At 33.2% G+C, this 13,015-nt stretch overlaps 1 protein-coding gene across 3 annotated transcripts in view; it reads left to right on the top strand.

The window, feature by feature from the left end:
- Nucleotides 1-13,015, top strand: part of LOC135695619 (CD151 antigen) — a 133,170-nt gene that overhangs the window by 109,296 nt on the left and 10,859 nt on the right. Inside the window, exons 2-3 of one of the 3 annotated variants that reach the window (XM_089109910.1) lie at nt 4,751-4,885; nt 9,531-12,151. In XM_089109910.1, coding sequence (XP_088966036.1) covers nt 9,703-11,109 — 1,407 coding nt within the window. In that variant the 5' untranslated portion in view covers nt 4,751-4,885; nt 9,531-9,702 and the 3' untranslated portion in view covers nt 11,110-12,151. Of the gene's footprint in view, nt 1-3,923; nt 4,886-9,530; nt 12,152-13,015 lie in introns of those variants that run through there. The other 2 variants (XM_065214753.2, XM_089109917.1) reach the window with 2 other exon arrangements.

Here is a 13,015-nt window from a genome sequence, read left to right on the forward strand (position 1 = left end):
AGTCAAGGAGAATATTGAAATTATTAACGATATCAACAACAAGCAACACGTTAAAAATAGCGATAAAACAAAGATGAGGTTCATAAATAATGGTAATGATATATAAGATGATATATAGAACATTACTAAAGTGAAAACTAAATATGACTGGTTTAAAAGAAATGATAAATAAGAAATGAGAAAATGCAGCCATTGTTTTTGGTTCAATTTTATAAATTTTTTAACAGTTCGAAAGTCCTGCTTGTTCCAAAAACCCAAATCAATTTAAAAAATTTTCCCCATTTATTCAAACTGTTGCGTATTCATTCTTTGCCAGTATTCTGAGGAAATGGCAAGTTAACGTGACGGTCGAAGAAAGAGATTTTGAACGATTCACATTTTAAAGATTTTAATTACACCTCACCGCAATTTGTTAGCAAATATTTGAATTTCTTTGGCATTCCCCACTTTTCAAAAGTCAACAGAAAGATTTGTAGGTCTCAAGACAGATGAGAACCGTTGATTACAGATTTAAGAATATGGTGCTCGCGTTTCTGTATTAACAAGGTTTTATACTTTAAGTGGAAGGGGTGGGGGAGGGGGGAGTGGCCAGCGTAATGTAATTCTAAGTATAGGAATCAAGAGGTTTTGTTATATTGAAAGGATGGATAACAAAGCTACTCAGTGTCCAACACCTACTTTGAAAGCTTAGTACCTAGCGGATAAAGATTAGCCCCCTATTCGATATCAAACATTTTGGAAAGCGCATCGTCCTGAGCTACAGAATTGTGTGTTAGGGTGGCCAGTTCCTTTCCACGCCGATTTTACCTCTCTAGTTTCAAATTTCAACTGAGTGAACTGAGACCCGTCCGCGAGCCGGGAGTTTGATTGTGAGTTTTTTGTTATTCTTCATTCTACAATAAACGCTAATCGCAAAAACCTTTTAAGAACTTTTTTGAGAAAACACCTTCTATATTTAGATGAAATTAAAATTACAAATCATGACTTCAAGGAGATTTCTAATTTGTTTATTAGTTTTGTATTTATTATTTTCTTTATTAATTTGCTTTTTACTCAGCCGTTTAATTGATGCTGTTGCTGTCATAATTCCAAATTTAATGATATTAGCAGGTCCAATTTCTTTATGACGTCAATACTGAGAATGTATAGAGCAGTGAACAAAAACATGCTAGTTAAATTAACTTCAATGTTCGTTAAATTTCAGCGTACATTTTTCGTTTCCTGGCTTTGGCTATTACGAATCAGTCAGTTTAACTTTCCGCATCCATCGCAACTAATAACCATGCATTCTTTGATTTAAAAAGCATGGAAATCATGAGCTCTTTAAAGATCGAAAAAGAAAATACAGTGCTAGCATTATGAACTTTCTGAGATAACCCCCATGGTTTGAATATTTAAGACATAATTGTAATTATTCTGACATATTGCAAGGTCTCATTTCTGTAATTATAGGTTAGTAAGAGCTTTTTTTTCTAACTCCTGTAGTTTTATGTTACTGATTCTCCGCATTATTCAACTCAACGTACTAATCCTCAATATTGTAAGGTCTCATTAGACTTATTATCAATATCATAAGTTATTAGAAATACTTATTCTAAGGTTTTATGTCATAAGGTCTTACGGTAATGATTCTCAGTATTATATGCCTCATAGTACTAATTCTCAATTTTGTAAGTCTCATTAGACATATTATCAATATCATAAGTTATTAGAAATACTTATTCTAAGGTTTTATGTCATAAGGTCTTACGGTAATGATTCTCAGTATTATATGCCTCATAGTACTAATTCTCAATATTGTAAGTCTCATTAGACATATTATCAATATCATAAGTTATTAGAAATACTTATTCTCAGGTTTTAAATTTATAAGGTCTTACGGTAATGATTCTCAGTATTATATGCCTCATATTACTAATTCTCAATATTGTAAGGTCTCATCAGATTCATTATCAATATCATAAGTTATTAGAAATACTTATTCTAAGGTTTTATGTCATAAGGTCTTACGGTAATGATTCTCAGTATTATATGTCTCATAGTACTAATTCTCAATATTGTAAGGTCTCATTAGACATATTATCAATATCATAAGTTATCAGAAATATTTATTCTCAGGTCTTTATATCATAAGGTCTTACGGTAATGATTCTCAGTATTATATGCCTCATAGTACTAATTCTCAATTTTGTAAGTCTCATTAGACATATTATCAATATCATAAGTTATCAGAAATATTTATTCTCAGGTCTTTATATCATAAGGTCTTACGGTAATGATTCTCAGTATTATATGCCTCATAGTACTAATTCTCAATTTTGTAAGTCTCATTAGACTTATTATCAATATCATAAGTTATTAGAAATACTTATTCTAAGGTTTTATGTCATAAGGTCTTACGGTAATGATTCTCAGTATTATATGTCTCATAGTACTAATTCTCAATATTGTAAGGTTTCATTAGACATATTATCAATATCATAAGTTATCAGAAATATTTATTCTCAGGTCTTTATATCATAAGGTCTTACGGTAATGATTCTCAGTATTATATGCCTCATAGTACTAATTCTCAATATTGTAAGGTCTCATTAGACATATTATCAATATCATAAGTTATTAGAAATACTTATTCTCAGGTTTTAATGTTATAAGGTCTTACGGTAATGATTCTCAGTATTATATGCCTCATATTACTAATTCTCAATATTGTAAGGTCTCATCAGATTCATTATCAATATCATAAGTCATTAGAAATACTTATTCTCAGGTTTTAATGTTATAAGGTCTTACGGTAATGATTCTCAGTATTATATGTCTCATAGTACTAATTCTCAATATTGTAAGGTCTCATTAGACATATTATCAATATCATAAGTTATTAGAAATACTTATTCTCAGGTTTTAATGTTATAAGGTCTTACGGTAATGATTCTCAGTATTATATGTCTCATAGTACTAATTCTCAATATTGTAAGGTCTCATTAGACATATTATCAATATCATAAGTTATCAGAAATATTTATTCTCAGGTCTTTATATCATAAGGTCTTACGGTAATGATTCTCAGTATTATATGCCTCATAGTACTAATTCTCAATATTGTAAGGTCTCATTAGACATATTATCAATATCATAAGTTATTAGAAATACTTATTCTCAGGTTTTAAATTTATAAGGTCTTACGGTAATGATTCTCAGTATTATATGCCTCATATTACTAATTCTCAATATTGTAAGGTCTCATCAGATTCATTATCAATTTCATAAGTCATTATAAATACTTATTCTCAGGTTTTAATGTTATAAGGTGTTATGGTAATGATTCTCAGTATTATATGCCTCATATTACTAATTCTCAATATTGTAAGGTCTCATCAGATTCATTATCAATATCATAAGTCATTAGAAATACTTATTCTCAGGTTTTAATATCATAAGGTCTTACAGTAATGATTCTCAGTATTATATGCCTCATATTACTAATTCTCAATATTGTAAGGTCTCATCAGATTCATTATCAATATCATAAGTCATTAGAAATACTTATTCTCAGGTTTTAATGTTATAAGGTCTTACGGTAATGATTCTCAGTATTATATGCCTCATATTACTAATTCTCAATATTGTAAGGCCTCATTAGACTTATTATTGATGTCAAAAGGTTTTAGAACTACTAATTTTCAGGCCTACTGTCACTAGGTATTACCGTTGATTCTCGGTATTTTTCGCATGGTACTACCTCTCAATATCACTAAGTCTCGTTTGATTTTCTACGGATATCATTATTCCTCATAGTACTAATTCTCATGTATAAATGTCGTAAGAATATTATCAGTATTATTGCCTCATAGTACAAGTTTTCAGTGTTGCAAGGTCTGGTTAGAGTATTTACCGATTAAATAAGTTCTCGTTGAACTAATTCTTTAAAGAGTAGAAAACCGATCATATCGTGTTTATTTTTTTGTCGTATTACGCCTCTCGGTACTTACCTCAATATTAAAAAGGTCTTGTTATTATTTCTTAATCACTCTTAGTTCTCGAGGTATAAGATCCTTTAAGCTGGTCTGAAGATAGAAATAGTTTAACTGTCCTTAGCAAAACTTTTGTGAACCTTATCATCTCTAGTCACGATTTTGACAATGTTTGCAAAATTAAAGTCGATCATATGTGTAAACTTTTGCAAGACCTGGTTTACATTGTTTTATCAAAATATGGGCACAATAGCTTATAGTATTAAGATCTTCAAAATAATCTAAAAAGGTGACCGTTAGTTTGAATGCTGTCTTATTCTCATATCTCATACTGGTTCTATTTCTTACTTGACATCCGATAGCTAGTACTTTATGGAATTCTATTGCCTTTCTTATTATCTGTATGAATTTCACTTGAACAGATCTTGAGATTCGCAAATCAGTACATTACCCTCTAAATCCTCTGCACACTTTATGTCGTATGTTTAGTTTAGGGTCGTTTCAGCTGTGCAATTTTCAAGGTTTTCTAAGACGTTTATTTAGAAATTGAAGTACCAGGCCGCTTTTGCAGTCGTACCTTTGAAACCAAAAACAAATTTTATGACAGTTATTTGCCAATCTGAAACTAAAAATATTTGAACTGGCATTCTATAATTTTGGTAATTTGTTTACTTTATTTTACTCATGTTGCTTATATTGCAAACCTACATGCAGAATCAGTAAGAAGCATTTATAGTTATCGTAAATTGTACTTTCAATAAACTTCTTTGAGGCAGATGTTTGATGACGTCATTGCAAAATGGACCCAGTTATTCGATACTGACCAGCTATAAAAATCTGGAAAGCAATGTCACACTTACACAAACTAACTGGATGAGACTGGTTGAAGATCACGTTATTTATTACACCAAGTAAGTGTAATAGGCGTTCTACTTTTTGATAATATCTTAGATATTGTGAATCAATAACAGGCATTGTAGAGAATATTCTCCACCACAATAGATTTGATTCCCTTTATGTATTTTCTAACTGGTCTTAATTTCTAGAGCCTGTAGACTTTTACTTGATTGCTGCTGTAGCACAGATTGATCTGAATCTATTGAGGATTTTAATAGCGATTTTACTTAAGTACAATATAAGTTCATATTGTAATGTGACGTAACGTAAGGGAGTGCGACGCAAAGTGGCGTAACCAAGTGCGCCAATACAAAGTCCGTCCACCCTAAGTTGCGTAACTCAGAGCACGGATTATAAATAGTTTGCAATAATGTGTTTGGCTTCACAACCCTTGTTGTTCAAAGAAGCGATCTAAACTTGGAAGATGCAAAAAAGGAGCTAAACTTGAAGATAACAACACGGCAAAGTACGCGCGCTTAGTTTGTTCCGTAGGCGGCAAATCGCTCAAAAGTATTTCGGAGCAAAGAGAGTTAACCCTGCTTGCTGGAAAGTCTTATTAAGATCAGCCATAACCGAGCAAGGAGGTTTGGTAATCAATATGGATCAGCGTGTTGTACGTCGATGAACCATTAGTAAAAGTAAATATATGGAAAGAACGACATTTGACACTGGAAATTTAAATATTGCAAAGCTGGACTGTACCGAGAAACGTTCTCTTTTCTTCTCTTATTATTCTGTGTATATATATTAGGTGGTATGATAATTAAGTAGTATGGATATTCGGTGTAACTATGTAATTAGAAATTATTGTAACTATTATCATATCATATTATCATATTTTAATTATTGTCCTCTTATTTGGATGTTTTGCAATAGGAAAAGTAATAACCGGATTCATGAAAGAGCAATGAGAATAGCTCATGGTGATAATGAATCAACTTTTGAACAACTTTTTATAAAGAATAAAACAATAACTTCTCATAAGTAAAATTTACGATATCTTGCAATAGAAATTTACAAAACATTTAACGGATTGAATCCACTTTTTATGAATGAAATATTTTCCATAAATGAATGCCCATATTACTTAAGAACTCCCAATTCAAAACAGCGGAGCCACATTACAAAATATATGGATTTAATACCGTTTCCTACAGATGTAGCCAAATATGGAACTCAGTTCCAAATGAGATAAAGTACTCCCCTACTTTATTAATATTCAAGAAAAAAATCTCAGAATTTACATCGTTTAATTGTACTTGTAATCTTTAGCAACATCGCTAATATTTGAAATACGTTAGCAACATCGCTAATATTTGATTTATACTATATATATTAAGCGTTGGTAGTTTAAATTAGTTGGTTTTAATTAGCTGGTTTAAACTAGCTTTAGTATGCATAGCTAGAAATTGTACCAACTTTTAATAAAGAAAGAAAAAAAATCTAAATTTCAGTCACTAATTATTCTTGGTAATAATGACAATGTTATTACAGAATTTTCTATAAACGATGGCTTCAAAATGAATGTTAGTAGCTAAGTTACTCTACTTGGAATTCAAATTGATAAACAACTAAAATTTGTGTGATTGAAGAAAAGGTCACTGTACCAGGCTGCTCGACGGGCTCCGAGGAGTTCTTGCGGCGAAAAGTCGATAAAAATGTAGCAAATAAGAAACACCGCAATACGCCGAGAATAAACAACAATAAATACACGTAAATCAGTGAAGGCTACACTGATTGTATAATTTCATATGCCCCCGCTTATACGAGGGGGGTATATGAAATTATAGTAGACATCAAGAAGAAATCAATAAAAGACCTCGTATATTTTAGTAGAAATTTCTTTATAAACATTAAAACAATTCGAGGGGGCCAATTACCAAAAGTATGAATCGAGGGGGCCAATTCGAGGATTTACGGTAGCAGTGGGGGCTTATTCGAGGGGGGCTTATTCTAGGGGGGCCTATTGAAATTTTTAGTTCTAGGGAGGGGCTAATTCGAGGGGGGGGGGCTTATTCGTGGATTTACGGTAATTTACATGCAATATCTTACATCATTATTATAATGTTACTCACATGCACAAATTATACCCAGTCTCACCCCCATTTAAATGCTATCTAAAATTGTATGCTTTTATCCAAAAACCCGTTTATCGATACATTTATCGGGGGCCCCTTGGTTTTGTGTTTAAAGGTGCACACCGTGGGTGGCAAAGAAAAAGTGGTAACATTTAATCCATTTATTCTTTGTCACTTCAATTACTGCCCCCTCAGCTTGTTATTCTGCAGTAATGCAAGCCAAAAGAAGCTCGAGAAAGTAAACGAGAGGGCCCTACGATTAGCCCTCTCAGACTACACTTCATCGTATTCTAAACTTCTAGTCAAGGCTAAATCTACTACAATTTATATTCACTACATTCGGCTACTAGTACTAGAAGTTTACAAAACTTTGCACAACTTGAATTCAGCCTTTTATGAAAGACTACTTTCTCCCAAAACCCAATAGCTATCATCTTCGAAGAATTGATAGTCTATCTGTTCCAAAGGTTAAAACTACAAGTTATGGTATAAAAGCTCTTAGCTTTTTGAGTCCAAAGATTTGGATTTCTCTTCCAAATTAAATAAAATCCTCCTAAAATGCAAGTCAATTCAAAGCTCTTTTAAAAGAATGGTATTTCGAAAATCAATGCGCCTGTAACGCTGGCATTCAATGACTTCCATAATGCAATCTCTTAAATTGCTTCATGTTAGTGTTTATTAGTGTTCACACAATTGTCAAACTAACAGTAGAAAAAGGTATTATTATTACACTACTGGTTACAGTCAGAGAAAATTTAGACCCAAATATGCAAAACTATTCAATAAAATTTAGACCCAAATAGCCCCGTTTACAGTGTCACACTCAGTTTACAGTCACAAATTGTAGGGGTGTACTGCAGTATTTCTGTTCTGATACACGCCACTTTTATTTGGGACGTTACCTTGGTAACAAACTGGATTCCAGATCTCTTCCGGCAAAGGGCTGTTTTGGATTACACCATTTTTTCTTAGTTTTCTGGCAAGCAGTGTTTGTCTTTTTGTGTGGTTTTTAAGATAAGACAAAAACATCAACAAAGGGTGTAACACTAACTTAAGTCAACAGTAAAAGGAAATCAGAATCTATTTAGAAATCTATTCCATCCAGCCCAAGCTCAGACTGGCAATTCCTATTTCGTGTTACTGGTAGTCTGTATCATTTTCCTTTTGGAACAGATAAATTCCAAGCATAAACTACTTTCTTGTTACAGTTATATTATAAATGGCTTTGAAAAAAGCAAACATTTAGTAAACTAAAGCTTTTCGTCTGACACTCTTCAGAGTCGGTGAACCACCCCCTCATACCCTCCCTCAAGTGACACCCCTGCGGGTATCTTTTGGTTTTTATATTTAATGTAGAATCGAAGCTGTTGCTATTGATCAGGGACCAATAGGAATAAAACCAAGTTTACACAGAATTTTATGTACTACACTAAAACAGCGTCTGGAAGTCTTTTCAACGATAGCAAAACATCTAAAGTAATTTAGCTATGGTTTTTAATGTCTAGTTTTCTGTTTATTGCCTGTAATTTCTGTTGTTAGAAAAATTTATTATCCAAGCTTCAAATTTCTGCTTGCTGTTATTGTTTTCCTATTGCAATCAATATGACCTGCCAGTTTGCTGAAAATTTTGCTTCCTCTCAATGCAAGCAATTTTTTAAACAACTTGCATTTTGTAAAAGTTTCATAAACATTGTTTCTTGTTATTGTTGAAGTTATTGTTGAAACGATCAAGGCCGCCGAGAGGTTTTGGAGACTCTAGGGCAAACCGGAAAATGCCCCCCCCCCCCCTTGCGAGCGAAGAGAGCAGACATTTTGTTTGCGACCACGCCCTTTACATTAGCTTAAATTCATTCATTCGATTTAAATGTCTTACTATTTCCAGGCATAAATTTTGTTGCTTTATTAATTTTAAATACAAATAATAACAGAACACAAACTTGAATTAGCAACTGACCTAGTTTGGGCAGTTGTATTGAAACTGGCTACCCACCATTTCTTTAGAATATGTATCCATTGTCGTAAGGTTTTACCTAGAACTCAAGTTTATTTCTGTGTCTACGGTCACATGGCTACTGGATATTTACTGAAATGTTATCTGGTCTTAAAATACCCAGTTCTTTCCGATTATACGATATCATCTCGAAAAACAAAGGTTAGGTAGTTTGTACCAATATAGGAGAGGCCACGATAGCAGGCTGCTCGACGGATTCCGGAGGAAATCTTGCGGCGAAAAAACGATAAAATAATAGTCTATAAAGAACACCGCAACGCGACAAGAATGAACAACAACAAACACACAAACCAGTGATATGAGTTCGTTGATGTTCATTCTCGTCGCATTGCGGTGTTCCTTATACACTACTGTTAGGTAGTTTCCCAGATTTATATGGTAAATTGCCTATCTTGCTAAGTTCCAGTATTTCACTGACCATATCTCAGTAGAACTGGATTTGATATAGATTTATTGACAGATTAAACTAGAGATAATATCTGTGCTTTTTATGACTTTATAGTAAAAAAACATCATAAAAATAAACTTTAATAATTTTGCCAGTTTGACGCTATAAAAACACAACAATAGTTTATCTCTTACAGATCCATCACAACTACAAAGTAAGTGACAGACAATCAAAAGAGGTGATCTGTATAAAAACCAATTCAGTTTAGGTTTAAGGTAGTAGTCAAAACACTTCTTTTGTCGAAAATGTCATCAACGTAGCTACTGAAAAGTATCCAGTACTTGAGGGCCAGAAATGGAGCTAAAAGAATCTGCAGCCGATTTGACCATGCATGGACTTGGTAAAATTGCTTCCTCAACATCAAAGACGATGAAATTTCTGTGGATCAATCTTATGACATTTTCTCTAGGCACCCTTATATTCTTTTTTCAAAAAATGACGGTAGAATATTTAGCGCATGGAACACTGACAAACCATCAAACTATAATCAAATCAAAGATTCCCTTTCCTGCAATTACTGTTTGTGGGCCTACCGTAAGCAAGGCAAAGATGCAAAAGTTTTTCAAAGAGTCTAACAAAACCTTTCCATTTGATATGGACTCTCTTCATCTTGGGCTGGGAAGATACTTCAACTCGGAAAAGATTTTACATCAATTGGAAACTCGAGAGAATTTTCAAAAAGTGATCCCAGATGAAGACTCATTCTTGTTGAAAAAACTTTATGGTTCGTGTCAACAAGGATTAATTAGAAGATGCAACTTTACAACTGATGTAGAAAAAATACTTCAGATATACAAAGGATATTGCTACAAATTCAACCCCAAAGGATCATTTATTCAAGCCAGACATGGACGTGATGAAGCCATATCTATCATACTTTTTCTGAATGTTTCAGATTTTCTACCATGGCCACAGTACGATTCAGGTGAATCTGTAGACGTTTTTGTGAATGACTATAAAGAGTTCCCGTTTGTCTATACTGGTCCTGTACTTGCCCCAGTTGGACACATAACACAAATCGAGATACGAAAGTCTGAGCTAAAAAGAAAAAAGGCGCCATATTCATCTGACTGTACCGATGGAGAGAATATCAAATTATATTTTGATGGTGTTTATTCTGTTATAAATTGCCAGTACAGTTGCTTTCTATCAAAAATATCACAGCAATGCAAAACACATGATTTCTATACCAACATGATCTTGCCTAAAGATAAGAGAAAGCCTTTCTTTTCCTTTCCACCTACTGATTTTTGCGTGCAAAAAGTATACGAGAAATTGCTAGAGGAAAATTATGCTTCCTGCAACTGCAAACTCCCCTGCAATGAAGTCAAGTACGACAAAACTGTTTCTTACTCCAAATGGCCATCAGATGCTGACATACCGATATACAAACAGCTTTTTTCAAAGGCGTTGGACTTGAATGCTAGCGAAGTGACAGATGACTTTGTCAGAAGAAATTTTCTTCGGATTGATGTTTATTATGGTGATATGATGTATAGGATGATTACTGAAGAGGAGAGTTACTCATTTGGGAAACTCATCGGAGATATTGGTGGGTATATGGGACTGCTGGTTGGGGCTTCAGTTTTCTCGTTACTAGAGTTGATTGTTTTCCTTATTCAAGCAGTCCATTTTGCTACGAAACGAAATAAGACTAATGACGTCAAAGCAATTGCTATTACTGTAGATGAACTTTCGTAATATTTTGAGCGGAGAATTCCTCACCCATGCTCTGTTCCATTATTTATTTTTAACACTGCTTCGCTTTGTCATAGGTAGTTTAGATTCAATCCAAGATTCAATTTAAATTACTACATCGATGTGACTGATAATATGTAAAATATTGGCTTGCAATTTGAATAATATTCTATAATATTGAATTAATTATCTATATTTAAATGATATATTTGTAATCTACCGTTATGGGTCAGTCCAGTGGTCTAGATTAATACTTTGCCACTATATTTAAATAAAGTGATATATTAAAATCTTCCATTCTGTAATTTTCCAATAATACAAAATAACCAACCACTATGTTTTAATAAAATGATTTATTATCTAATATTACAGTTGCCTGATGACCCTATTATATACACCAAAAAGCAAATATAATATTATATATAATACAGGTGATACACGAATATTGAAATTGTTTGATACTCGAGTGACATTCAGTAATCTATCATTTAAAATGATCCAAAGAGTTTTTAAAACAGTCCACAACTATCTGTTATTCAAATGAGTTTTAGCTACCTACCTCTTTATTTAAGGTAAACGATATAGAATTATGTATCGTAATATTTTATCAAAAATGACATTTAATGTTGATGTAAGGCTACAATATAAAATTATATACAATAATATTTTATCAAAGTGATATTAAATGTTAATGTAAGGCTACAATATAAAAATATATACAATAATATTTTATCAAAGTGATATTAATGTTGATGTGGGGCTACATTTTACCCCAAATTCCCTTTGCTTGTGTCTCTAGTTTTAACTATTGCTATTAATGTGTGACAAGTCTTGCATAGCAAGACAAAAGTAAACTTAAACTTAACTTTAACCGTTGTTAAATAAGCTCAGATCTGTCGCTGCGACAATAAACAATATTTAAACCGACATTTACATTGTAATTGATTATTCGTTATAAGTGCAATTTGTATAGAATAATATTTCACTTACGATTTCTATACATTGATTAGATCGAGATGAAAATGTGAATAGTCCCCTACCCTTGTGATTTTTTTTAGTTGGACCTAGTTTCCATAGTACCTTTTTGAGTTTGTTTTCTTATAGAAAATCACACATAATTAGGAAACTGAGACCCCGTTTACACTGTCCCGTACAAGTTTGGAACCGTGACAAAACTGTCGCGGTTCGCCCTTGCGTTTACACTAGCACTGTGGAACCGTGACGATTTTGCTCTGCTATCCGGAACAGTTTTGACCCTGCTTTGAAAGCGAACGAATTTTGTACCGTCACGGTTCCGTTTTTGAACGGGACAGTGTAAACACCTATCCGAGACGATTTTGTCACGGATTCACAAAGAGGTCTTTTGTATGGCTGTTTCAGGTAATCGAGGCTTTGATTGTGGCGTAACTACGTTCTCAAGTTCTGAAGAAAAGGAAATTCTGAAGAAAAGACGACCACAGAAAAGGCTTGTAGTGTTTCCCAGTCCAAACCTTGATTGGACTTTGCAGTTTTGTAGTCTAAAATAACACTGAAAATTAAATCCACCTTGTCTTTCGTCCAAGTAAAGTTTTAATCGGCCTTCCGCTCCATTTTAACTCACAATAAAAATTCGATTGTTGACTTCAGCGGCAAAAAAGGCCGTGGTTGACTAAATACAGCTTCTTCTAAACAATGTTCTACCATTAAATTAAGGTCGTACCGGTACAGTGTAAACGGAACAATTTGGAACCGCGACAGTGTAAACACTTGCGAACCGTAACGGTACAAAATTGTCCCGGGACAGTGTAAACGGGGTCTGAGGCTCGTTATCTCAACCGATTATCTCTATATTGTCGGTTAATGTAAGAACCGAACCGAGCCTCAGATGAAAAATTGGAAGAAAAACAAAAGATTTTAGAATAAAACCTCC

This window comes from Rhopilema esculentum, chromosome 2, assembly GCF_057945365.1.
Source record: "Rhopilema esculentum isolate cy_ngs chromosome 2, ASM5794536v1, whole genome shotgun sequence".
In the NCBI taxonomy this organism is placed as follows: Eukaryota; Metazoa; Cnidaria; class Scyphozoa; order Rhizostomeae; family Rhizostomatidae; genus Rhopilema; species Rhopilema esculentum.